Genomic DNA, 27937 nt, shown 5'->3' on the forward strand with positions numbered 1-27937 from the left:
TACAAAAATGTTTAAAGCGTTAAAGTTTTTTTGGGGGAAAAAAACAGCCAGGAATAAAGAGGATCAGTTTCCTCTTGTGATGCCAAATCAACATGCAGAAACCTCCGATGGTAAGATAATGCTTTTTCATTTTTAAATAATTGAGTAAAGTCAGCCATTTTTGGAGGGTAAAATAAAATGGTCAGCATCTTTGAGAAAAAACTGCAATCACACTGTTAAAAAAAAAAAAATTTACTTACCCTCAAGTTGTTTTAAACCTGTATGAATTTCTTTCGTCTGCTGAACAAAGGGAAGATATTTGGAAGAATGTCAGTAACCAGACAGTTGATGGACCACTTTGACTTCCATAGTAGGAAAAAAATACCATGGAAGTCAATGGGGTCCATTAACTGTTTGGTTACTGACATTCTTCCAAATATCCCTTTGTGTTCAGCAGACGAAAGAAATTCATACAAGTTTGAAACAACTTGAGGGTGAGTAAATGATGACAGAATTTTCATTTTAAAGTGATCTATTCCTTTAAGCTGAGCATTAATATCACATAATAGTGTCATTTTGTTAATCAAACTGATAAAATGATTTCCTACACCAAAACAAGTTATACTTATTTAAATGGAAGAAACTTCGCCAAACACTTATCACTAATGGTGACTTGAAACATCATACAAACTTTTACAGCAAAATATAATCAAAAACACAACATAAATCTAAAACATCAATTATTTCTGAATAAAAAACATTTATGTCATCATAAGTCCACATGATTTGACTAAAAACAAATTATTTAAGTGCATCATCAGTGATCAAACTGAGCATGATCAGTAGCTTGTTAGTTCACCCTCACCACCAAACTTGACATTCAAGGTTTTGCTTTTTAATATTTTAAGGTGCTCATACAAAACGTTTTCTACATTTGATACTTCATCCAGCTTTTAAAATAGAGTTTGTCTAAAAATGAAAGTTGGATTTTTTTACAGTGCAGAATGCAGTCCTCTGAATGTGGACACAGGTGTTGTCCTTTTGCATGTTGTTTCATATATAAGTTTGAAATTTCAAAAGCAGTTAATGCACAGAAATTCACATGCATTCAGCAGGAGAACAGGAAAGCACAGTTGACTTAAGGATGACATCTGGTTCAGGGGTTGAAGTGAGTGGCAAGCAAGAGCTTGATATTCTCAGAAAGATTCTGAGTGAACAATCAAACCCTGAGGACCTTGACAAGGCAGCTGAGGTGTTGAAAAGATGGAGCAAACTGAACCGTGTTACCATAGACAAGAAAGAAGGCAGATTCCCTCAAAACTGGCCCTGTGAGTATCTTCAAGAAATAGATCAGTTTGTGGAAAACCACATTCCCACGCTGCCAGTAGAGGGACCACAAGGATCTCAGTTAGAGCAGTTACGGGACTTTCTAAAGAGCACACACAGCATGATATGCCATGAGGTGTTTCGATTAACACCTGTACTGGAAGATACTGGGCTGCTATATCGTCTGATTGACAGTTACAGCCGTCACCTCTTTCTCAAGTTGGACCTGCTCCTAAACAGAGATCTGTCTGTGAAAGAGACCTTCTGCATTTTACAGTGGGGGAAAGATGTTTTCTTCAGGTATGCACTGCAAATTTGTTGTATGTAAAATTTGTATAACAAACAAACAAGTTAATTTTGAACTGTTGAAATGCACTCTATCATTCAAACGTTTGGAGACACTTTAAAAAAAAAAGAAATTTATACTTTTATTCAGCAAGGATGCATTAAATTGATCAAAAATTACACTAAAGACACTTATTGTATTTTAAATATGCTTTTCCATCACAGGATGAAATTACATTTATAATATATTACAATAAACAGTTCTTTTAAATTGTAATATTATTTCACAATATTCCTCTTTTTACTGGGTTTTTGAACAAATAAATGCAGCCTTGAAGAGCATAAGAGAAAAACCTTTTAAAAAGCTTACCAACCTTTTGAACATTGATGTGTACTATATGTATCAGTTCAGACTCAAAACTGAGAGTGTACGACCCGCTGCTGTTGACAGGATGGTTTGAGAGAGCAAAGCAGAAACTGCTTCAAAAACTTCAGGTATGACTTCACAGTTTATGACTGTTTGTGTGCTATTTTAATTACTGTATTTCTCTCTCATTATAATGACTAATATCTCAGTAATACATGAATGGACCCAAAACAAGAGAGATGTAACACACATGTCTCTGTCCAACTTTAATTGCAACAGAATGACATCTCTAGGACTTTACAGAACATCCTGCACTATGATGAGCAACATGGACATAATGAGGACTCAATGGAAGAGGAAACTTTCATAAGACTTCACATAGATGTCACTCAGGTAGCTCTTGGAGAGAGAAAGTAAAGCAAGACTTATTTTTATTTTCTCATGTAAAAAGGTACAGGGGATTTATATGATATATTGCTCACATATTTTATGTTTTGCTTTCACAGTGTCTGAATTGTGCTATTTTAGATGCAAAAAAGGTTGGTCTAACCTTGATGCATGCAGTACAAATACTCTGTAGTGAAGAGCTGCATGGCTTTACTCAGAAGTAGGTTTCTCCTCATCTTATATTACCCCTTGCCCAAGGTTTACAGATTAAAACTCTCATGTAATGAGTATCCAGTGATTATCTATTTTGTGCAGGAGAGGGGAGGTTTGTGATCCTGTGCTTAACATAAAAATGTGTTTTCTTAGGTATGTGGATACTGAGAATAAACGTCTAAAAAAACTAAAGTTTACTGAGAAGAACTCTGTGTATCTGTTTTGGATTATCAACACTTGTATGCAACTCAGGTATTTACTAATGATCATTAAGTATACTACTTTATAGTAAAGGAATATTGCAGCTGCCAGTCTCTGCTTTAATCGAGGAGTTCAAGTGTGCCAAGGTCAGACTGGAAATGACCTTAGTAGAGTCACGCGACAAATGTGTCAGGGAGGCAGCCCCTGTGTTAAAAACTGGTAGAAAGTGGTCAGCAAAGAAATCTGTAGTAGAGGCAAAGGCTGCCCTTCAAATTAGGGATATCGTGGGACAGGTACAGCATGGAAGAGGGGGTTTTGGGCTCAGTTTAGCTCCTCCTAAATGGCACAAGGCAGGCCCAGCTCAAAGGAGGAAGCTGGTAGTCAACGAGGTGCGACAGCAGGAGGAGAGGATGAGGTGTATAAAGGCCATTTCCCAGGCCAAGCAGGGAGAGTGGATGAGATGGGAGAGTGTGGAACAACGTAAGATGGGCTGGCGAGACCTTTGGTCAATGGAAGAGAGTAGGATCAGTTTCCTTATTAGGTCAACATATGATGTTCTCCCATCACCGCAGAACCTAAACCTCTGGGTAGGAGAGGATCCCTCTTGTCCTTTGTGTTCATCACCTGCCACATTAAGGCACATTTTGACAGGATGTAAGGTGGCTCTTAGCCAAGGTCGGTTTACTTGGCGCCATGACCAAGTACTGCGATGTTTGGCTTTAGCATTAGAAGGCAAGCGTAACATGACCAATAAGTTGCCACCTGTTCTAGCAAAACATTACACGCAGAAGACAATATTCCTCCACCCAGGCGAGCAACCACCAAGAAAAGGTGTTAACACCAATTCTCGCCCAGGACAACTGGAAGCTGCTAGGGACTGGAAGATGCTGGCTGATCTTGACCAACGGCTTATTTTTCCACCTGAGATTGCCACCACTAACCTACGACCAGATATTGTTTTGTGGTCTGGATCAGCACGCATTGTTCAACTGATAGAGTTAACAGTGCCATGGGAGGATGCGGTAGATGAGGCATATGAGAGGAAGAAACTGCGGTATGCTCATCTGGCCACTGAAGCAGAACAGCGGGGATGGAGAGTCCAGGTTTATCCAGTGGAAGTGGGTTGTCGAGGTTTTGTGGCACACTCTACAACCCGGTTCCTCAGAGACATCGGATTCAGCGGCCAAGAGTTGCGTCGCACAGTAAAGAACTTATCTGAAGCAGCAGAAAGGAGCAGCAACTGGCTGTGGTTGAGACGGAAAGATTCTAGCTGGCTGTGTACAGGCCGCCACGGTACGGTTTAGTAGAATTCTTGAAAACTTGAAGAATCTGTTGGTTTGTTTGTATACGTTCCTGTGGATATTGCGTGAATGACGGGTGGTTGGGCAGATATTGTGTTTTGCGGTAGGTGGTATGCCATACGGAACCGTTGTCCACTGAAACTGCATATTAACGCACCAGTGGGGCTCGACAGCCTTCGTCAAACGGGTTGGCGCGTATGGTCGGGTTGCGGAGAGATTGTGAGATTGTGGTTAGGTCTCAGCAGCAGGAGGGATGTAGAGGTCAGTAAGCTGGGCTGAGTTGAGTGGGGGACGGAGGGGGGTGACTCTGGGACGCCAGAGTCACTGTCGAGCCCTCTTGAGGTGTCGTGGGCTAGTCGACGAAACACTGAGGACGGAAGGTGCCCACTTGAAGACCCTAGAGATGTCCCCTACTCGGTTCAATCCAGACGGTTGTCGTGCTGGTCCTGTAGTTGCAGCCGTCGCGTGCGCTGACGCACCAAGTACACTGCTGCCGTTAACGCCGGACAGAAGGGGAGTCACACCACCTTATGGAAAGAAGCGTAAATGGATGGAGAAGCATAGTTTACTGTAAAGCTACGTCTTAGTTTTGCTTATCTTGGCGAAAGCCGAGTACAAATCAGCATGAAGTTTTAACATCTACTCTCGTGTAATGGAAATCATTTTTTTTACATGGCTCAGAAACGGTAACATTGTATTAACTCTGCATTATGAAAATGTCAAGACATATTTGTCACCCTTGACTGATTTATTCAAAGTGTTAAATTATAATTGTGGGAATATTTGTAACGATTTGGCCCAGAGGATAATGATGAAAAGTTCAGAAGTTTAAGGTATATGAAATCTAACAAAGTAAAGCTATGTGACAGTGTAAAAGGAGCCAAAGTGGTAATTTGACCATGACCGACTGAGGTGACACAGGGAGATGAGGCCCAGGTGAAGTCCATTGGATCAAGAAACCCGACACCATCGCTGGACCTGGCAATAAAGGCGGAGTCCCAGCTACGAGCAGCTGAGGTGGAGCCAGTGGGCCTGAGGACTGAGGCGGTGTGAGTGAGGACCCTGGTGGAGCCTGAGAGATCGAGCGCAGCTGACAGCCTGGAAGTGCCAGGTGATGATGGAGCAACGACTGACCAGGACAGAGCAAGTGGGACGAGGGAGCCCGGTGGAACTGAAGGGATGACGGTCCCAGTTAAAGCCGAGGGAATGAGAAGCCAGGGCGGAGCCGGCTGGTCGACGGTCCGAGGTGGAGCCAGGGATTTCCCATGCCTCTGCGGAGTCCCAAGTCGGATCCGGGTTGCATGGTGGATCCGAAGGGCTGAAAGAATCCAGTGGAGGCAGGGCAAAGGCAATGGCTGGCTTAGGTGGACCGAACAGGGGAGGAAAGTTGGGTGTAGAGACAGACTTGGTGGTAGACAAGGATGATGGCGACAAAGAAAATATTGCGTTGGACAGAACCAGTCGTGACGAAGACAACTCTGTTCTGGTCGGGACCAGCGGCGATGAAGACAACACTGTGCTGGATGGAACTTGCAGCAATGACGAAGACAGCTGTGCTGGATGGGACCATTGGTGATGAAGAGACATTAGTGCAGGAGGGGACCAGTGACAGAGAAGGTTTGTGTGTGGACAGGGTGGGAAGCACTACCTCTGTATTCCAGTCTCTAGCTGTTCTTCCTCTCCCAGCTCCACTAAAACTCCCACAGGCATGGATCTAATGGACGGTTCACACACCTGATCAGGCGGGACCTCAGGCATCTCTTCCGACAGACTCTTCCGGACAGACTTTGCAACGAAGATTGATTTAGATGGCATAGTTCTAAAATAGGACGCAACCCCCCATCCTTCTTTGGGACGATGAAATACCAGCTGTAAAACCAGGACTATCTCAGGTGGAGGAACACATTCTATATAGCCTATTTGGTCAAGAGAGTCTTCATCTCTTGTTCCATAACCAGAGCCTGTTCAGGGGCCGACGTAGTGGGCAGAATCCTGTTGAAACAGGGAGGACGAGAACCGAACGGAATTCTGTATCCTTTTTCTAATGTGAGCAGGACCCAGTGTGACATATTTGGCAGAAGCTTCCATGCTGCCAGATAGTCTACTCAGAGAACCAGTCTCTTGAGACTGGCCTTTGGTGTACTTAGTCTCTGGTACCCTGAAACAGTTGACCGGCAGGGAACAACCGAACTGGCTGCTCTAAGAACCTCCTTAGAGGTTGCGAGTCTCCTAGTGCTGCTATGTATACGGGCTGGCACTGGGATATAGACTCGTTTGGAAACTGCTGCGCCCTGAAGGACCAGAGGTGGTGGTGTTGAGGTGTACACCACTTTCCCCCGGAGAGGCCTGCCCTTATAGAGGCCTGGCACTGATGGTGTCAGGACCTCTTAGCCGAATCCTTCCTAGCTAGAATGGTGTTCTTCAGATACGTCTTACCTGTGTCAGACTTTGACTTCAAGCACTTCCCCAACCCCAAATCGAGAGGTAACGCTCTGCTTTTGTTGCGCCCGATGTGAGGAGCTGCTCCTGAGACCTTAGACCGGCCAGGGAGATACTGCTGGAACACCGCCTGCTTTTTGGCCTCCTGAAACCTCTCAACAACCCTGTTGACGCTGTCCAACAGAAAGGACTTGTCCTTCTCTTTTATATTAGAGTTCTTCTTCTTTATTTGTCCCCGTAAGGAACAAATTGGATTGGCTATCAAGTAGGCATTTCAACATACATCATAAATCATACTCCACAAAGAGGCTATTAGAGAGGTTTAACCACAGGTGGCTCTCCTAACCTGCCAGGGCTGTCATAGCTCGACCAATAGCTCTGGCCATCTGCTTGATAGCCTGAAGAGACAGGTCTGTTGCCCGACGCAGTTCTCAAACTGTGTCCGGATTAACTCCCTCGCCATCATCTAGGTCTTTTAGAAGGTTGACCTAGAATGCCTGCAGTATACCCATTGTGTTCAGGCTATATAAGCCTAAAAGTCCATGAAAACTAAACTAAGCACACAGATCGTGACTAATATTTGACTGCCATATTTGTCTAAAACATTGTGTCAACCTTTAGGGACAGCCCTTGTGTAAAATAAAATGGCTAGGTTATGACTAGAGTCATTATATCCTGTGAGTGTATCATTTTAAAAGATATTAGTGCAAATATTAATTTCTTTCTATCAAAAACTTTTTAAGTTAACTTTTTAGTGCACTTCTAATAGGCTTTTTCCCTAAAATGTATTGATTCACATGCTTACAGAGTTAACCCTACAATGTTTAATTCACAGAATTTTCTGCATTTTTTTCATAAAATCAGTGTTATTTTACTACAGATGTTGCGCTACACAAATCAGTCCAGATAAAAACAACAGCGATGATGTCTCAATAACTATAAGCATGCTACAGAAACTGGAAGATAAGGCTTCATCCATTGTACAAAAGATCATGACATGCTTAACACAGGTATGTCTAGTTCTCTTACGAGAGTATCTCTCGTACTGCGTAATAGCTTTACGCTAGGGGAAAAACTCTTTTCCGCGAGATATTGAAGCCAAAAATTATCCTTAATTTTTTATTAATGTAAAACGCTTTGCAGCAGCAAGCAGACATAGGCGAAACAGCTCGCGCGCCTATTGGTTGCTCTGCAGCAAATGCAGCAGCCTATCGAGAGAGACTCTGCGTGACGTAATGACCAATGGGGGCAATTCGCGCCCATATCGTCACGTCCCGCCAGAAGGGGCGTGGTCTCACCCTATAAATATGCTCGTTAGGCTGATACAAGCTGATTTTTACCTCTTCAGCGAAGCACACGCATCGCTGGATCCGGAGTGAGAAGCCGCGCCGTCGAAGCAAGCCTTTCAGCGGGACGAGCTCTGGAGTCGCTGGCCTCGCCGCCTTCAACTGCCGTACCTGCTGCGCTTTCCGGCGTTCTATATCCTTTTATACTCTGTGTGTATTTACTCTGTTGAGAGTGTTTGCTCGCTTACTTGACGCGACTCACACTTCTCTCACAAAAGAGCTGCGTCTTTTTAAAGATGCCTTCCTGTGGCTCGTGCCGCGCCCCGCTCAGCGATGGAGACCGGCACGTCATCTGTGTTTCCTGCCTGGGTGAGGATCACGCGGCTCTCGCGCTCGCTGACGGCGGATGCCCTCATTGCGAGTTTTTGCCCATGGTGACTCTGAGGACTCGCCTGGCATCATTCTCCGAGCCTTCACCGCAGCCCGCCGTGGTGCCGCGCCGCAAGAAGCGCCGCGCCCAGCGCGCTCCCGAGCTTTCTCCAGCCCGCCAAAGCTCGCCGGTTCGCCCGCCAGCTTCGCCGGCTTCGCTCGAGTCGCTCACTGACGGACAACGGCCGCCGCCTGCCGCCGCGTCCATCCACGAGTTTGACGAACCCACCGAGGCGTGTTCTCTTCTGGCATCCGATAGTGAGGATTGGGCGAGCTCCGTGGATCTCCCCTCCGCTAGCGTTTCCCGCCAGACCACTGGTAAGAGAGCCGGCATTGAGACTGAGCTGATGCGTCTGCTCTCTCAGGCCGTGGGAAGCATCGGCCTCGATTGGGAAGCGCCCGCGCAACCGCCGCGCAACAGGCGAGCTCTGTGGACCTCCGCCTTCTGTCCGCGAGTCGTCAAGGAAACGGGCCAGCATCAAGACCGCGAGCCCTAAAAACCGCGGCTAGCTTTCTTTACGTTATAAGAAATCTACCCCGCCCCCCATGGGCGTGCGTCACCGGCAAATGAGAAAAGAGTGTGTTTTAGTCCCCGCCGAGGCCGGACTAATCTCCATTTCTCAAACATTTCTCAGCTCCTAGTTTGAGCGGCTGAAAATGTCATTATTGCAGCAATGAGCCTGTTGTATAACACGCACACCTGCATACAAACGCCGACAATAGCGTCTGGCTGCAGACAAGTGACGTCACTTGCACTCTCGGACTTGCACGCTCAGACACGAGCGCTTCCTCTGCAAGTGACGTCACTTGCACTCTCGGACTTGCACGCTCAGACACGAGCGCTTCCTCTGCAAGTGACGTCACTTGCACTCTCAGACACGAGCGCTTCCTCTGCAAGTGACGTCACTTGCAATCGACGCCTGATCTCTACGGAACGCGATCGTAATAGTCTTTAAACGAAACGCGTGAAATTTGACCGCGTCAACACGAAGTGTTTGTCCGCGGCAATTTTTTACGTGTTTCTTTTGAACGCGTAGACACGCTCATTTTGGTCGTGTTAAGGTGTCATTTGTCATTTTGTTGACAGTTTTTTTCAAATTGCTAAAACACTACAAGTGGAATTTGAGGCTCACTCAGTGAAACCATTCACTCATGTACCCAATCTTTAGACCAAGCCTGCAAAAATACAAGGACAGTATATGCTTTGCACTCAGTTTGCATTTGAAAAACAAACTATTTGCAAAACTCTAAACACATTTCTCTACATTACACACATCATTCAAAACTAACAGCTCTTGTGTTTCATTTGGGAAACACTGGCATTTAAATGCCACATTAATTTACTGATGACCTACAGCCAATCATGTGGGAAAACACTTGTACATAAATTGATCACTTAGAAATCAAAACTCAGTTTTGAGAAAGAAAGAAATTATTTTTACTATTATTATATATTTAATTATTTTCAAGACATTTTGGACAATTTCATGCTCCTAACTTTGTGGGAACAGTTTGTAGATGTAAAACATCAAGATGATGCATTTTTTTTCTTTTTATTGTAAATGTCAATTTACAGTTATTACACACAGTTAATGTGCAAAACAGACAAACACAAGGTAGAAATAGACAATATACAGCATATATAAAAACACATTAGCACATTATTACACTTTGCTCTAGTGTAGTTCGACAGTTTACCTTTAATTTCATGACATCGACTACATGTTCAAGAAACATTTGCATGTCATTCATTACAGTAAAGATGAAGCAAAAGGGTTCCAGAGCATCGATTCTGTCCTGTGGAAACTCAGCCTTCTCTAATCTCTCAATGGCTTCCGCAACGTCTTGTTCCTCCATACACTCTACTTTGGGCAAATGAACAGAACCATACAGTGCACTAGATTGATCCAAACACCACTTGCTGGCTATCTTCAAATCTGGCATCAATCGACTCTGTGAAATAACACGGAGAACAAGGGATTGCAAGTGACGCCACAGCCGGTAGCGGAGAGCAGGTGTCGACTGCAAGTGACGTCACTTGCAGCGGAAGCGCTCGTGTCTGAGCGTGCAAGTCTGAGCGTGCAAGTCTGAGAGTGCAAGTCTGCAGCCAGACCCTTCTCAACGCCGACACACACAAAACTGTGATGACGCTCTCTTATCTGCTTGCGCTAGTGTAGTTCTCCCTGTGGCCCAGTGGCAGAACCTGAAGCTTTCACGCGAGAGACCCGTGTTCGATCCCGGCTCTCGCAGCAGATAAAAATTTAGTCTCGCCGCGGCCAGACTTCCACCGAAACTTTTCGCTCGTTCAGTTCCAGAAAATGCGACTGTTCCAGTGTATTTTGCAGTAAACAAGCTGGTACCACGGCCCGCTTGCCTGCACATAAAGGCCGTTTCCATGGCGACCCAGAAAAATCATGTAATCATTGTATTTCTGGTTTTCCGGCCACAGCCGATGGTGTTATAAGTGTAATAAAATGCTCACAGCCCAGTGTTCATTTCTACACACAAACACAGCCCGCCACGGTACAGGGCTCGCACAAATGAAATCGACGCATGTCAATTGTGCATTAAATGTAGTGAATGTGCCCACAACCCAGTGCCCACAAACACTACCACGGTTTCTGTAAAACGAAACCAACACAAGTCTTCCTAGCCTCCTAGGAAATCGACGGTGTTTCAGTCTCGCCGTGGCCAGACTTCCACTGAAATTTTCGCTCGTTCAGTTTCAGAAAATGTGACTGTTCCAGTGTATTTTGCAGTAAGCAAGCCAGTACCATGCCCGCTTGCCTGCACACAAATGCTGTTCCCACGGCGACCCAGATAAATCACATAAATGGTGTATTTTCTGGTATTCCGGCCACAGCCGATGGTGTTATGAGTGTATTGAAAATGCCTACAACCCAGGGCTCATTTCTACACACAAACACAGCCCGCAAAAATGCTGGGCTCGCACAAACAATCCGGCCACGGCCGATGGTGTTATGAGTGTTGTAAGAATGCCCACCCAGTGCCCATTCCCACACCCAGACACAGCCCGCCACGGTGCAGGGCTAGCACAAATAAAATCGACTCAGGTCGATTGTGCAAACAATGTAGTAAACGCGCCCATGTCACCATGCCCGCTCACACTACATGCTGCGTGTCCCTTGGTTTCTGTAAAAACGAAACCAACACACATTCAGTCGGCCATGACCGACAATGTTTTCAGTGTAATAAATGTGCCCGCAGCCCCGCGCCCACATTTTCTCACAGACACGCCGATTCCTACGGGATCTCCCCCGCTCGCTTTTTCTGCACAATCTGCCATAAAAAAGCTGAGCGCGGCCAGGCCGCCCGCTGTGATCAGCGCGCCCCCCGCCTCGAACGCTGTAAACACGGTGTTGTGTTCCCAGTATGCCCGGGCTCTCGAGCTGCCGTTTTGTCGCGGCCGGAGCCCGGATTTCATTCTGCCTCTAGCTATTCACGCAGATGCGTGGTCAAAGCTTCCCGGGGTATCAGAATGGGTGCTGAACACTATAAAGAGAGGCTATTCGCTACAATTCGCTCAACGCCCGCGCCGTTATACGGCGCGTGTCGAAACTACGGTGAAAAACGAAGTGTCTCATCTACTTCGTGCCGAGATAGCGAAACTACTGAGCAAAGGGGCTATAGAACCTTTATCTCAGGCTCAGAGCGAAGGGGGCCTATACAGCAGATATTTTCTGGTACCGTAAAAGGATGGGGGTCTCAGACCCATTTTAGATCTACGACAGCTGAACAGAGTGCTTGTGAAACGCCAGTTCAGAATGCTTACGACCAGGAAAATCCTCGCGCAAGTGCGCCACGGGGACTGGTTTATGTCGATAGATCTGAAAGACGCCTATTTCTAAATACAAATAGCGTCCCATCACAGGCGATTCTTGAGATTCGCCTTCGAGGGCCAGGCATATCAATACACAGTCCTGCCGTTCGGCCTGTCCCTAGCACCTCGTACATTCACGAAGTGCATGGACGCGGCGCTCGCACCCCTGAGACTTCAGGGCATGCGAGTCCTGAACTACTTGGACGATTGGCTGATTCTAGCTCGATCACGATCGGAGCTCATAGAACACAGGGCCGCATTACTCGAGCACCTCGAGGAGCTGGGCCTCACAGTAAATTGGGCGAAGAGCTCACTGTCTCCCAGTCAGAAAATTTCCTTTCTGGGAACCGTGTTGGACTCGCTGTCCATGACAGCACGCCTGTCACCAGAGCGCGGGCTAAATATTCAGCGCGGCGCGAAATCCTTCCGCCACGGCGCGATAGTTCCGCTCAAAAGGTTTCAGAAAATGCTGGGGCTGATGGCCTCAGCAGCCTCTGTACTCCAGTTGGGCTTGCTCCGCATGCGCCCACTGCAGATGTGGCTGAAAGCGCGGGTTCCACCCAGGGCATGGACAGCGGGTCTGTTTCGCCTCAGGGTCGACCTTCAGTGTGTTTCAGCTCTGGAACCTTGGAAAATAACCGACTGGTATCAGTCAGGTGTGAGTCTGGGGACCGCTTCGAGTGTGAAGGTGGTGTCTACGGACGCCTCCACCTCGGGGTGGGGAGCGCTGCTCGAGGGCAGACCGCTAGCTGGCCTGTGGTCAGAACGGGAAAAGCTCCTTCACATAAACTGCTTGGAGATGATAGCAGTCGACAAAGCGCTACGGCGTTTTTGTCCCCAGGTAACAGGCCACCACGTCTTGGTCCGGTCGGACAACATGTCAGTGGTGGCATACATAAATCGCCAGGGCGGCGTCAGGTCACGAAACCTTCACAGGCTGACGGAACGCCTCCTGGTCTGGGCTCAGCACAACCTGCTCTCACTGAGAGCAGCGCACGTGCCTGGTCACCTGAATGTGGGACCAGACAGACTGTCCAGGAACAATGTTCCAGCAGGGGAATGGTCGTTGCACCCGCAGACGGTCCAGCTGCTGTGGAAAACGTTCGGCAGAGCACAGGTGGACCTATTCGCGTCCCACGAAAACGCTCATTGCCCGGAGTTTTTCTCGAAAAGCAAGGACGCGCTGGCTCATGTTTGGCCCCGCTGCCCCCTATATGCTTTTCCTCCTGTCTCGCTCCTGCCTCAGGTGTTGGAACGAATCAGGGAGAACGGATGCCCAGTGCTGCTCGTAGCTCCGCTCTGGACAAACCAGACGTGGTTCCCTGCCCTGATGCAGCTGACCAGCACTGCCCCATGGCCTGTACCATTGAGGAGAGACCTCCTCTCTCAGGCGGAGGGCTCGATTTGGCACCCTCGCCCGGAGTTGTGGTCCCTGCACGCATGGGCCATCAACGGGTACCTGCTAGCCTCCCAGAAGGAGTGTTAAACACGATCGCGCAGGCTAGAGCTCCGTCTACCAGGCGGCTCTACTCCTCGAAATGGTCTGTTTCTCTGCATGGTGTCAAGCCCAGAGCTTTTCACCTGTGGAATGCGGGGTTTCGGAAGTACTTTCCTTCCTTCAAGAGCTACTGGATAAGGGCAGGACCCCATCCACGCTCAAAGTATATGCGTATAAGGCCTCTTCGTGGGCATGGTCGAGCGGGGTTTCCCTGCAAGATATCTGTACGGCCGCGGGCTGGGCCTCGCCGTCTACATTTATAAAATACTATAACCTGGAGGTACCCGCCTTACAAGCTAAGCTTTTGGCGGTCTAAAATTCAGTGCTATCTGCCCCGCTGTGCGGCCCAGATGCTGAGTTTACTGCAGCCCCATGAGTGTTGACACACGTATGGCCACCCAGATCAGGCTGAAAGCTTTCACCCTGGCTGCGCGTTTTATTGTCATATGATAGCCCCGCTGGGTGCTTTTTTATAGGGAATGATGCTTCCAGCCTCTCTTCCTCCACTCTATGTGAGTTTATGGTGATTATGCACTACATGAGCCCTGGGCTTCGGCCCTCGGGACTTTGGTGTTGGATCCCTGTACGCACGGCGTGTTGCATTGTGTTCCCCTAGCGTAAAGCTATTACGCAGTACGAGAGATACTCTCGTAAGAGAACGTACTCGGTTACTAACGTAACCTTGGTTCTCTCTAGAGAGGGAACGAGTACTGCGTATCTTGCCGTGCTTGGAATACGCTCTGGTTCGCTTCAGCGATAAAAACCAGCTTGTATCAGCCTAACGAGCATATTTATAGGGTGAGACCACGCCCCTTCTGGCGGGACGTGACGATATGGGCGCGAATTGCCCCCATTGGTCATTACGTCACGCAGAGTCTCTCTCGATAGGCTGCTGCATTTGCTGCAGAGCAACCAATAGGCGCGCGAGCTGTTTCGCCTATGTCTGCTTGCTGCTGCAAAGCGTTTTACATTAATAAAAAATTAAGGATAATTTTTGGCTTCAATATCTCGCGGAAAAGAGTTTTTCCCCTAGCGTAAAGCTATTACGCAGTACTCGTTCCCTCTCTAGAGAGAACCGAGGTTACGTTAGTAACCGAGTACGATTTTTTCAACATACAGTATGTGTTAATGATCATCTGTTCAGAAGAAAAGATTGTTATCATGCACTTGAAATTAACTCTATCCATCTCATTGGGATTATTTCAGCTGCATAAATTCATATCAGATTTATCCAAGGATACTGATACCTAACACATTTTATATCAATCTTGCAATCCTGTTTGTCTTTGAATGTTCATTTGTAGGCCAATTTAAAAAGTTATTTCAAGAAAAAGAATGTGCATATTGATATCCTGATGGAGGCAATCCACGGGCAGTGTGCATCTCTGCCTCCGACCGCCTTAGAGATCAAAATGGTACGCACTGTGTATGACTGTGTATGACCTTAAAACCGTTCAAAAAGATTCAAGCTCCATACGTCACCCCTCATTCTCTCCAATACTTCCTTTATTTCTGACAGATCATTATAAAAATAGCTTACAACTGTGTTTCCAAAGTGTACCTGGAATGCCTGATGAAGACAAAGTTCAGAAAGCTAGAGAAGCTTTGGGGAAATGCTGAGGAAAAGATAAAAGAGGATGTTCAACGTTTTCACGCAACATTCTCTGAACTGGTGAAAAAAATTAATGCTTTCATTTCCATTTGTATTTAAGGGCTGATTTCCTGATGCACCTGACTAATGGAAATCAGGGTCAAACTATATTTAAAGGACACCTATTATGCCCCTTTTCTTGATTTTGGAGTCTACTAGAATAGCCTTTCATGCTTGGATGTTCACAAAACATTATTTTTCACATATTTTACATTGTTGCAGCACCTCTCCTCCCAGTCTTTCTGTAACGCTTTATGAAGCCCCTCCTTCCCGAAAAGTGCAATGTGCTCTGATTGGTCAGCTGGATAAGTGTGTTTTGATTTGGTGCATTGAAGTCATAAAAGATTTACGAGCTGAACGCACATTAACAGTGTCATAAAGTAAGAGTGGGAAGCTCGGGATATTTTTAAATAAGCTATTTGCCTGCACAAAATGCACTGTAATATAACAATATAATATGTCAAGTTTACAATGGCTTCATAAATGAAATAAAAACATAAAAAAAGCAAAATACACCCGATGCAAGTTCTTAATTTTTAAAAAAGAGTTTAAAAATCTTGCAGAATTTTTGTGTAGTTAAATAAGAGAAGATACACCTGTAACCCCTCAGGTCCTACTCACCCCGCTCTCTACGAGCCTCAAACCTCAGTCTATAGCATCAGCTGCTAGTGTGCCTCTTGAGGTCATAGGAGGGAGGTTTACCTGCACAGCTCTTACTAGCTGGCCTCCGTTACACCATCTTGCTTCAACGAAAGCGACTTGAATGCACCTGACATCTCGTAATAACCTTCCCAGGAGGGCTTGAATACACCAATTGGTCAGCCGCTTTGAGCTTGTTTCAGAGATGTCACGCACGCCCCTTACCATAACTGCGAGTTTTAACACACTATAAACGCAACTCAACCAGAGCTCGCTCCTTTTTTTGTGTATGCCTTGGGCGGGAATTATTTATTTATTTAAACGAGGAATATTGTGAAGTGTTCGTTCCCAGAAGAAAACTCAAGACTTCAATGGAGGCGTTTCTGGGAGTTCAGAAACAGTGAGCACTAATATAGAGAATAACCCCCTTTGGAGTGAGTTTGTGCTTTGTAACTTTGCAGACCTTTTTCATGCTCAAACAGCAACATTACATGCTAAAGAAAGTTGAACATGTAAAAAAGCATAATAGGACCCCTTTAACATAATTGTTCCACATTGACTGTTGAAATAAGAGAACAGTTTGCTTTTACATTCATTATATAAATAAAAAGCTCATGGTTTGAGTTTTCTGCTTGCAGAATGGCAGTGTTGCCCAGCAAAACCAGCTCCTTCAGAGAATGAGTGAAGTTTTGCTTTGCAGTGATGTAGATGCACTGAAGATTACCTGTTGTGATTTGTTCAGAGATTTCCCACATGAGAGGTAAACCCAGACCAGTCATCAACACTTCACTTCAGTTTCAAACATGTATTTACAGGTCTTTAAATGTATCTCTTTTCAGTGTGTTAGAGTTTTCAAACAGTGAAGTCTTCTAAATGTTTTGCAGTGAGGAGTATGTACCTGGTCTGCTGCGCTGGAAAGAGGTGTTATCAGAGCGACAGGTGAGGGAAATACTGGATGTGATCCGGGACCTGTATCCAAATCATAGAAGTCACAGTGTCACCTGTCCTTTGGGCTTTTCCTTATTTTCTGGTAAATAGCTTGCTCAAAATAGATGCCTCTGAACCTATCAACATCATTGGCTTGAATCAGTTTTGTAAAGTTCCCCCAAGCCAACTTGCAGATCTGAAACGTTATTGCTGCTCAAGGAGGTCAGATGCTGAAAACGAAGGTTGATATTTTTTCAAGTAAAGATATTTGGTAACACATTGATGGTACCCCACAAGACATTATATTAATTGACTTTAAGTACCTTTGCAAATACATATCAACTTTTTCAGTAAACCTTTACCCTTGTTTATGACAACCTATACCCAAACCCTACAGTTGGTAATAGTAAGATATGGAGAATGTTCTCCAAACATTGTGCTATTTCTGCCATCTAGCATTCAAAACTGATCTGATGTAAATTTTTTAACACGGTTCTAGTTCATTTCTTTCACACCTACACATAATGCAGGCATCAAAGCTACTCCAGTGACTTTATCTCCCAGTGTGTCTGAAATCTGTCCGGCCAATTTGGCATTCTCATCCTTTTTTACCAAAAATGTGTTTTAGGTGGACAGATCAATACAGTAAAAAGAACATGTAGGATGTTGTAAAATAGCAATGTCTTTTCTGTTAACCAAATGCTTTTTAATCTTCGATATTGCTTCAATGCAAATGAACAAGCGCGCTGTTATTTGTTGTGTAGTGACGTGCATGTTCAAGAAGCGTAAGCCAGATATGTGCAGATTCTGCGCAATACGCTGTATTTAATAGATCACAATGACTCACAAGTTGAGTATTTGCACTAAATCTGCGCAGATTTGGCTTACACGAACTTCCCCAGCAAAATGAGTAAAGTAACACGTCAAATTGGCTAGTGATTTGACAGCGTTACCCGCCACAGTTCATTTTTACCCGCATTTGGCTGGTGTTAATTTCAAACCCTGATATAAGGCATACGTTTTTTAAATGGAACAGTTTATTGAGTATCATATTTGATGCATCAGGATTTTATTACTTATAAATAAGAAAATATAGAGCTCATACTCAATTAGGTAAAAAAAAAATATTTGTTTTTATTCAGAGGCCCAAACTGAGGGAAATGTATGCATTTTGGTGTAGTTGCTGATATTTATATGGCCAAAAAGTAAGATAAAATTCTGATAGCTTGTAATGTAGAGGTCTTAATAACAATATAGCAGCCTACATAAAATGCATATAGATTTTACTCAAAACATATAATGCAAATGCAATACAATGACAATTGAGAGATAACCGTTCCTCAAAAGCCTGATGCATTATATTTGATTCTTGCATTATAAATGTAATGATTATGCTCAGTTTTGTTTTTGTTTTCTCTGTGTTCTGTTTCTGTTTGCCTGTGTTCCCTTTGCTAGTTTGTCTTCATGGTGTTTAATTGAGTTCTCATGTGTTCCTAGTTACGTTAATTATCCCAGTATGTATTTGGGCCTTTGTTTCCTTCATTCTAATGTCTCATATTCTCAATGTTAATGTGGTTGTATTTGATTTATTCTCCTGCGATCTCCTGAGTGTTCCTCCTTTATTTTATTAAAGACTGTTTTGTTATCTAACTCCTCTCCATCATGTTACGAACTTCCGTGTTAATGTCACTACAGCCATTCCTTGACATTAACACGATTCTTCTAAAAAATGATGTGATTAATCAATAAAGCTAAGTTGCTTCAGTCAAGTGTTCATCTTGAAATATTACTGACATAAAAGTTATTCTTATGTGTACTTTATAAAAATCAGTAAAGATTTCACAGTCAAAAGACATATGTACAACAACCTATAGGGGGATGAATTTAAATTGATGGATGAATAATAAAAGCCCTTTTAAAAAATTATAAACAATCAATCAGATGACAGATGGCATGTAGAAGATTCTATAACAGGTTTTCAGCAACAGTTTTTTATCATTTTGATATTTAGAGGTCTTAGTATCGAATACACTCACCTAATGGATTATTAGTAACACCTATTCAATTTCTCATTAATGCAATTATCTAATCAACCAATCACATGGCAGTTGCTTCAATGCATTTAGGGGTGTGGTCCTGGTCAAGACAATCTCCTGAACTCCAAACTGAATGTTAGAATGGGAAAGAAAGGTGATTTATGCAATTTTGAGCGTGGCATGGTTGTTGGTGCCAGACGGGCCGGTCTGAGTATTTCACAATCTGCTCAGTTACTGGGATTTTCACGCACAACCATTTCTAGGGTTAACAAAGAATGGTGTGAAAAGGGAAAAACATCCAGTATGCGGCAGTCCTGGGCGAAAATGCCTTGTTGATGCTAGAGGTCAGAGGAGAATGGGCCGACTGATTCAAGCTGATAGAAGAGCAACTTTGACTGAAATAACCACTCGTTACAACTGAGGTATGCAGCAAAGCATTTGTGAAGCCACAACACGCACAACCTTGAGGCGGATGGGCTACAACAGCAGAAGACCCCACCGGGTACCACTCATCTCCACTACAAATAGGAAAAAAAGGCTACAATTGGCAAGAGCTCACCAAAATTGGACAGTTGAAGACTGGAAAAATGTTGCCTGGTCTGATGAGTCTCGATTTCTGTTGAGACATTCAGATGGTAGAGTCAGAATTTGGCGTAAACAGAATGAGAACATGGATCCATCATGCCTTGTTACCACTGTGCAGGCTGCTGGTGGTGGTGTAATGGTGTGGGTGATGTTTTCTTGGCACACTTTAGGCCCCTTAGTGCCAATTTGGCATCGTTTAAATGCCACGACCTACCTGAGCATTGTTTCTGACCATGTCCATCCCTTTATGGCCACCATGTACCCATCCTCTGATGGCTACTTCCAGCAGGATAATGCACCATGTCACAAAGCTCGGATCATTTCAAATTGGTTTCTTGAACATGACAATGAGTTCACTGTACTTAAATGGCCCCCACAGTCACCAGATCTCAACCCAATAGAGCATCTTTGGGATGTGGTGGAACGGGAGCTTCGTGCCCTGGATGTGCATCCCACAAATCTCCATCAACTGCAAGATGCTATCCTATCAATATGGGCCAACATTTCTAAAGAATGCTTTCAGCACCTTGTTGAATCAATGCCACGTAGAATTAAGGCAGTTCTGAAGGCGAAAGGGGGTCAAACACAGTATTAGTATGGTGTTCCTAATAATCCTTTAGGTGAGTGTATGATACAGTAGGGCAGGCTTTAAAGCACTAATCATATTTAAGACTCCACTGTCTGTTGGTTTGTCACCATGCCATAATAACCTCATATAGTAACAGGGGTGTAATATGTGTTCAGTCTTACCTCACTTTTACAAGATCTACCATGTGTTGGCTCAATAGTGCCATGGCACTTCTAAGGACTGCATGTTTTTAATGTCATTTTCACTTTCCCTGTTATAAGATGTATCTTCTTGCAACTCTTTAAAATTGTAATTGTACGTGCAGTACATGGCACAGTGTAGTAAAATGTGCTGGTTTTGTGTCCTGGTTTTAATTTAGGATGGCACAACCAAAGAGCTGGGTTCACTTTTATTTACTCTTAGTGTCAGAGCCAGTTGGCCCAAGGCTGAGGAATCTGTAATGTGTGAGGACAGTATGAGACTGGGTTTCACTTTCATTTCCTCTTACATAGTGTCAGTAAATCCTGGTAGTCCAAGGACGAGGAATATGTGAGGTGTGAGGAAAGTACCAAACAACCAATGGCTAAGCTGTAAATCCATTGGCTGGAATTTTTCCAATTCCAGGGGAAACTTCCATAAGTGTACCTGTTTTGAGCACTGTAATCTCACCAGTTACTCGGATGTATACTGTAGAACTAGCAAGCTCTTTATTTGTCTCAGTCAAGTATGGCATTGAAGCAAACAAAAATAGGTAAATCAATTTACAATAAATTGAAGGGGAAAAAACAGGATGGGAATGAAGAGAAACCTTTAATGAAAACCATAAAGCAGACAGATGGTAAGACACTCTCTTCTTCATTTATAATAGTCCATTGATTTGAAACTTAATCTTTGCATCTTTGCACTTGTCAGAAAAGCCAACAAGTTTCCATGGGAATACTATGCAAGCATATTGTTTCATGTTTTGTATATTTGCATGGTTTGATGAATCACATTTAAGTTTAGGGTTAAACAATATTTCAAAGGGAATACATTTCCACTTGCTTTTGGATCAGATGACACTAATTTTTTTTGCATATTGAATTTATTTTAAAAAATGCATTAAAATGTGATTCCCTTAATGGCTTAAATATGCTGAGATTATTTTTAAATTAATTTAAAAAATGTAACATTAAAACATTAAAATATCAGAGTGATTCGGCTTTCATAAAAGGCCTCTCATAACAGGCCTCTTTCATAAAAGGACTTTATTAAAACAAATTAATATGCAGGATAACAAACAGGAAATGACATCATAGAGAGGACCCCTGCAGACCCTCATGTGTCAGACAGGGTCAACAAGTCTCTTAAAATATCAGACCCAAAATATCTCTTAAAATATATAACCTTTTATGATAAGACACATAAAAATGTTATGTGGTGACTCCCCCAAAACTAAATGATAATTATAACTGAATAATTCATGATCTTTGAAATAATGTTCAATCTGTGTTGCTTCACAAGTGTAAGAAAGACTTTTTATTTGATGATTTACACTTTTCTTGAAAATAGCATTTAAATGTTTTCAAAACATATGAAACCAAAATGAATGCAAACAAGATCTTGGAACATCTTTATATCTTACATAGCTTTATACATTTTTCTTTATCATGCACACTCTTATTTGTCACTGCTTTTAACAGGGGAACAGACGTTTGAATACATGGAAAGTTCAGATCAGTCTGGACGAGTGTATCTGGATCTAATAGGTCCAGATGTTGAAGTGAGTGGCAAGAAAGAGCTTGATATTCTCAGAAAGATTCTGAGTGAACAATCAAACCCTGAAGACCTTGACAAGGCAGCTGAGGTGTTGAAAAGATGGAGCAAACTGAACCGTGTTACCATAGACAAGAAAGAAGGCAGATTCCCTCAAACCTGGCCCTGTGAGTATCTTCAAGAAATAGATCAGTTTGTGGAAAACCACATTCCCACACTGCCAGTAGAGGGACCACAAGGATCTCAGTTAGAGCAGTTACGGGACTTTCTAAAGAGCACACACAGCATGATATGCCATGAGGTGTTTCGATTAACACCTGTACTGGAAGATACTGGGCTGCTAGATCGTCTGGTTGACAGCTACAGCCATCACCTCTTTCTCAAGTTGGACATGCTCCTAAACAGAGATCTGTCTGTGAAAGAGACCTTCTGCATTTTACAGTGGGGGAAAGATGTTTTCTTCAGGTATGATGTTAATTGGTGTTTACTTTTCCGTAAATCTGCTTGTAATAAACAAATGAAGCATGAGCTGTTGATGAATATGAACTAATTTGTTACAGTCCAGATTCGCAGCATGTCGTCAGAGTGTATGACCCTCTGCTGTTGACGGGATGGTTTGAGAAAGCAATAAGGAAACTACTGCCAATACTAAAGGTCATAATATGCTCCACCTTTAATTGTTAAAAGCATTATCAATGTATTAGGCTAACAAGGAGGAAGCTAAATATTCAGGAAGGACATAAAACATGTGTCTCTGTCCCATTTTAAATGCCACAGAATGACATCTCTAAGACTCTACAGAACATCCTGCGCTATGATGAGCAACAGGAATCGACGGACGAAGAAAGTTTCATCAGAGTGCACATAGATGTCACTCAGGTAGAGTAAACAATGCACAATCATTCAAAAATGGATTTTTAATGGTTTCTAAATATGCATTGCACACTTATTTTATGTTGTTATGTCTTTTCAGTGTCTGAATGCTGTTCTTGCAAATTCTGAAGCATTTAGTAAGACCCTTAAGTGTACGGCACAAAAGCTCTGTCTCAAAGAGCTTCATCGTTTTGTTCGGAAGTAAGTGTATAAAATGTGTTTGTCTTCTTATTATCAAAATATTTATTTTTGATACATGTTTGTTTATTGATTTCTTCATACCAACATACTGAAATAATATGAACATTAATATGAACTTTTACTTGTTCATATGTTTTCTAGGTATGTGGATGCAGAGAAAAAACACCTAACAAATTGGCAACCCTTGAAAACAAACTCTGTGTACCTGTTTCGGGTCATCAGCACCTGTAGGCAACTCAGGTGAGTTTTATTTTTAATGATAAATACAATAATAACTTTATATATCACTCAAAACCTGTCCAGTGTACAATTAACTGACTTTATATGCATTATATTCTGAATCATTCTGTATACCTGCATTATGTTCATACACAGGCAACCACAGAACTGTAGTTCTTTCGTAAAACCAGTTTTATTCTTATATTTATTTTCCTGTTTAGATTTTTTGCTCCCCAACTCAACAAACCAGATATAAACAACGATCTCTTAAACATCATCTGCTGCATATTAAAGGAGATGGAAGATCACGTTTTGTCTATTGTACAAAAGATGATGAAACACTTAGCACAGGTATGTCAGTATTTCATCATCAACAGTTTATGCATGGAAGGAAAGTTGGGGGATTTCCCAAATTAACAGAATTCCTAAAATGGAATGTCCCAGAAATTCTGAAATTATTTTTTGTTTGCTTATATAGTTTGCTTACATTTCATTGTTCAAGGTTAAATTTGTGTACTTAGTATGCATTAGACATCATGAAATAACAATGAACAATGCTTTTCAAGCATTTCAACCATGATTTTATAGTAAACAATAGTGTATATTTATAAATTGACATTAACCTAGAGAAATAATTATGAAAATAATTAGGAAATTACTATATTTTTTCTGTAAATATACATTTCCAGGACAGTTTGAGACGTTATTTCAAAAAGGGATGTGAGCAAATTCATACCCTGACAGAGGCAATCCAAAAGCAGTGTGCATCTCTGCCTCAGAATGACGTGGGAAAGGAAATTCAAGAGGTTGGTTCTGTACTCATAAACCCACTCAAACTTAATTCTTCAACAACAGAACTTTAACTTTACATAACTCTTTCACACTTATTTTCTGCTCTTCTGCCCCACTTTCTTTCTGATAGATCTTTGTGGATGTCGCCTACGACTGTGTTTCACGCGTGTATCTGGATTGCCTGATGAAGAGCAAGATCAAGCGGCTTGAAAAGAGATGGGGAAATGTCGGAGAAAGGATGAGAGAGGACGCTCTCAATTTTCACAACACATTCACTGAACTGGTAAAAAAACAAAAAAAAAAACACTTTCCTGTTGCATTAAGTTTTTAAAAGTTCTTATCTCATCAGAAATGTACTTATACTCATAGTGGTGGTACAAAGGCCCAGTTATTGTATGTTCAAGTTACAATTGGTACATGAGTAAAAACAACATAGGGAACTGATATCAACCATTGCTTATTGAAGCAAATGATGCAATTCAAACTAAATGATCCAGTAGTTCACAAGTTCCTTTGCCCATGATCTTTAAGCTGATAAGGTTAAGCGTATTTGGCTTGCTGTCCGCAGTGGAGGGGCTCGAGGAAGCAGCTTCAACTCGAGCTTAGATATACCCCCCAGTGAGACTATTAATGCTTGGATGATGAGTATGGTAGCAAGATGCCTAAATTATATTGGTAGAGTTGGGTAGGTGGAGGGATGCCAAAACAGAGCAAGGTGAGCGACTGCTTATATGCTCCGGCAGTTAATTGAAAGATTAGATGGGTTCACTCCTCTCGAAATTACGTTGTGAACTTCATATTTCCACAAACACTGTTTGTTATACCGGTTAAAACTCTCTTCATCCTGATAGCAATCAATAATAGAAGTGGTCTAAGGCTATGTTTACACGGAAACGATCTGAAGAGAAAACGCAAAAGTGGCGTTGCATTATCACTGTTTATTCTGCGTTTAGACGAGCGTTATGGTTGGGAAATCCGCGTGCATATGGTGACGCAAAAGCATGTGAAATTCGATGTAGTATGCACTCCAGGCGGCTAGGTGGCAATGTGAAGCACTGCCACACAACAACACCAATATCTTAGAATATTTTTTACAACTGCTGAAAAGACTCTTGTATGTTTTTCAGAGCTGCTAGGGCAACTTGAAGGTCCGACGTATGGAAATAATCCGACATGTTGGTTGTTATTTTCCTGTACTGGCGCATGCATGTGACGTAAACGCGTACGCGACGACCGTGAGCAGATTTGCGTTTTTACCATTTAGACGGGAACGCGACAGTGGAGCGTTTTTAAGATTTCCACTCTGGAGGGTGGTTTCACTTTTTTGCGTTTTTAAGCCCCCAAAACGCTGTTGCCGTGTAAACGAAAGGCACATCCGATAAAATATTTTTACGTTTTCACCCGGAATCGTTCTCGTGTAAACGGGGCCTAAATATTGTACATATATCCGTCATGAAACTCTAGATGCCGCAGACTGATAGGTCCATAACACAATCTGCTTGCAATCACATCATTCTAGGGCAGTGGTTTCCAACCTTTTTTTGTCTGAGACCCCCTTTTTCTCAAGAAAATATTTTAGGGCCCCCCTTCACATTTAATGATATTATCGCTCTTGTAAGCTTGCAGCAAGGATGACAAAATATGTTGTTTTCAAACAAACGGTATGTTTATGCACAAATAATAGCCTATAATATTGAAAATACAATAACAAAAACATCAGTAGGCCCTTTGTAATTTAAAAACGTAAGCCTAGGAGAAGCCTATATATTGGCCCTATTTGAAATGCAAAAACAAAAATATTCACACTGGTGTGTAGGTAAAAAAAGAAAGAATATAGGCTATTACTAAATGACTGTTGTCTGGGGCCTCAATACTTGCATGTTATTTGTGAGGCTTTATCAATGTGAGGCTTTATTTTTTACGCTTTTGGCGCTATAGCGAGCGATAATAAACTTTATTACCAGAATAATGCGTCTTTCGGAAGAACATTGTAGCCGGAACTACATCTCTCTGTGTACGTGTAACGGAGGACAGCTAGTAGTTGCTGTGCGAGTAAACCTCACTCCTCTGATCTCAATAGGCGCACTAGCGACAGATGCTAGAGGCTGCAGTCTTAAGCCTCCTTGTTAGAGCGCCTTACTCTCACGCCGGAGACCCGGGTTCGAGACCCGCTCAGAGCGGGGTGAGAAGGACCCGGGTGGAGGGGTTACATTGGTGCCGTGACCCGGATGGGAGTGAGGTTTAGGGGGGTGAGTGTAACGGAGGCCAGCTAGTAGTTGCTGTGCGAGTAAACCTCACTCCTCTGATCTCAATAGGCGCTCTAGCAACAGATGCTAGAGGCTGCAATCTTAAGCCTCCTTGTTAGAGCGCCTGACTCTCATGCCGGAGACCCACTCAGAGCGGGGTGAGAAGGACCCAGGTGGAGGGGTTACATACGTCTATGACGATTCACGCAGGTACTGGGCTACTCCGCAGCGGCAGCGATCCGAAGCAGTGTAAAATAGTCCCAATGTAAACACTTATTATAGGTGTACCATGGTGGTTCAGGATAAGACAAAAACACCGATTGGAAAATGGATTCATGATGAACTCGCTCATTATATAAATTTAGTAAATTTTGAACAGAAAAAAGTTAAGGACTTTTATTTAATGCTCATTGCTCAAACCTTTCAAAATATGACACGGCCCCCCACAGAGCTCGCTGAGGCCCCCTTGTGGGCCGCGACCCCCCTGTTGGGAACCGATGTTCTAGGGCACACCTGATTGGTTCCTGCTGTATCAGTAGCCAATGAGCTCGCTTCTCAACCTTCAAAGACTTGGTCACCATTTGGTGTAGCAGTTGCAGTGGCTTTCAGAAACCCTCCACCTTCCCCAGCTCCACCTGTATAGATCTGCTACGGGTATTTCATACATGCTATATTGTACAGCAGCAGCATGTCTTACTTGCTCACAGCAGCGTGTCATATATTTATTGGCAGTAGCAAGTCCTGTACTTGCTCTGTAGCAGCAGCGTCAGCAATAACCAGCAGCATAGCAGATCTATTCTGCCAAGACCAAACATATTAACAGTGTCATAGCCATTACCATGCAAAACACTTCGAGAGTTGTCATGACAGAAATATCTCCATGTGTGTTTCATGAGGCTATGCAGAGATGAAGACTTCTGATCTAAAACAACGAGCTTATGCTGCGCTCACACCACGTTGTAATTAATTAAGAGATGACAGCCCGTGTTGCACTTTGAGCTGTTCTCTCCGAAATTGTCTACCGTAATTTTAATGTCTTTAAGATACTGAATTAAAAAGAACTTTGACAGTGACGATCAGATAATCCCCAAGAGTATGACTCATGTGCACATTAGCCACAGCATCAACACAATGCAGTATTTTCATAGACAATGTATCTGTTTCCTGCAGAGTGGCAGTGATGACCAGAGGAACCAGCTCCTTCAGAGACTGAGTGAAGTTGTGCTTTGCATTGATGTAAATGCACTGAAGGTTATCTGTTGTGATTTTTCCCAAAGTTTCCCAAAGGACAGGTAAACTCAGCCAATAACACTCGACTGTCTTTGTATAACATTTGTAATATTCAAACATGTAATTACAGGTCTGGAAATGTAGGTTTTATTGATATTTGAAAGAGTATTTGTGTGTAAATGAGTACTTTTGTTTTCATCAGAAAGTGCAGTGAAGTCTTCTGAATGTTTTGCAGTGAGCAGTATGTACCTGGTCTGCTGCGCTGGAAGGGGGTGTTATCAGAGCGACAGGTTAGGGAAGTACTGGATGTGGTGAGGGACGTACTGGATGTGATCCGGGACCTTCACCTGGATCCAAAGCCTAGATGTGTCACCCGTCATTCCCTGAAGGGCTTTTGCTGTTGTCTTTGATATGAATAACACCATGAGTCAGACTCATAAAACCTTTGTTTACAAGTGTTTACATGGCATGACTGGCATTACTGTTTCTTTTTTTCAATGTTTCTAATTTTTTATACATATAATTTGTGTCAAATGACCTTTTTGTTTTTACTTGAAAGAGGAAATAATGTATTTGAAGACCGTTTAGGTGTTTGCAAACAGCGATGGCGTGTTTTGTTGGCAGAAAAGGACAGTGTGTGGAAGCCATGGAATAAAAGAATAA

At 43.2% G+C, this 27937-nt stretch overlaps 2 protein-coding genes across 2 annotated transcripts; both read left to right on the top strand.

Annotated features, from left to right (window-relative positions):
• On the top strand, positions 1 to 17345 carry LOC130083148 (uncharacterized). Its single transcript, XM_056248172.1, has 11 exons — positions 1 to 110; positions 1092 to 1605; positions 1998 to 2085; positions 2237 to 2350; positions 2464 to 2564; positions 2711 to 2809; positions 7379 to 7508; positions 14857 to 14967; positions 15072 to 15224; positions 16481 to 16602; positions 16727 to 17345. Exons 1-11 carry the CDS (start codon positions 8 to 10, stop codon positions 16878 to 16880), a joined length of 1689 nt encoding a protein of 562 aa, XP_056104147.1. The 5' UTR covers positions 1 to 7; the 3' UTR covers positions 16881 to 17345.
• A 3112-nt stretch (positions 17346 to 20457) lies between these two features.
• On the top strand, positions 20458 to 27903 carry LOC130083035 (uncharacterized). Its single transcript, XM_056247998.1, has 11 exons — positions 20458 to 20796; positions 21641 to 22178; positions 22274 to 22367; positions 22491 to 22592; positions 22687 to 22787; positions 22929 to 23027; positions 23228 to 23357; positions 23696 to 23812; positions 23929 to 24081; positions 27215 to 27336; positions 27510 to 27903. The coding sequence occupies exons 1-11, from the start codon at positions 20685 to 20687 to the stop codon at positions 27682 to 27684; spliced, it is 1743 nt and encodes a 580-aa protein (XP_056103973.1). The 5' UTR covers positions 20458 to 20684; the 3' UTR covers positions 27685 to 27903.
• Positions 27904 to 27937: the final 34 nt, after the last annotated feature.

Source organism: Rhinichthys klamathensis, unplaced genomic scaffold, assembly GCF_029890125.1.
Source record: "Rhinichthys klamathensis goyatoka isolate OS25496 unplaced genomic scaffold, OSU_Roscu_1.1 h1tg000053l_1, whole genome shotgun sequence".
NCBI lineage: Eukaryota > Metazoa > Chordata > Actinopteri > Cypriniformes > Leuciscidae > Rhinichthys > Rhinichthys klamathensis.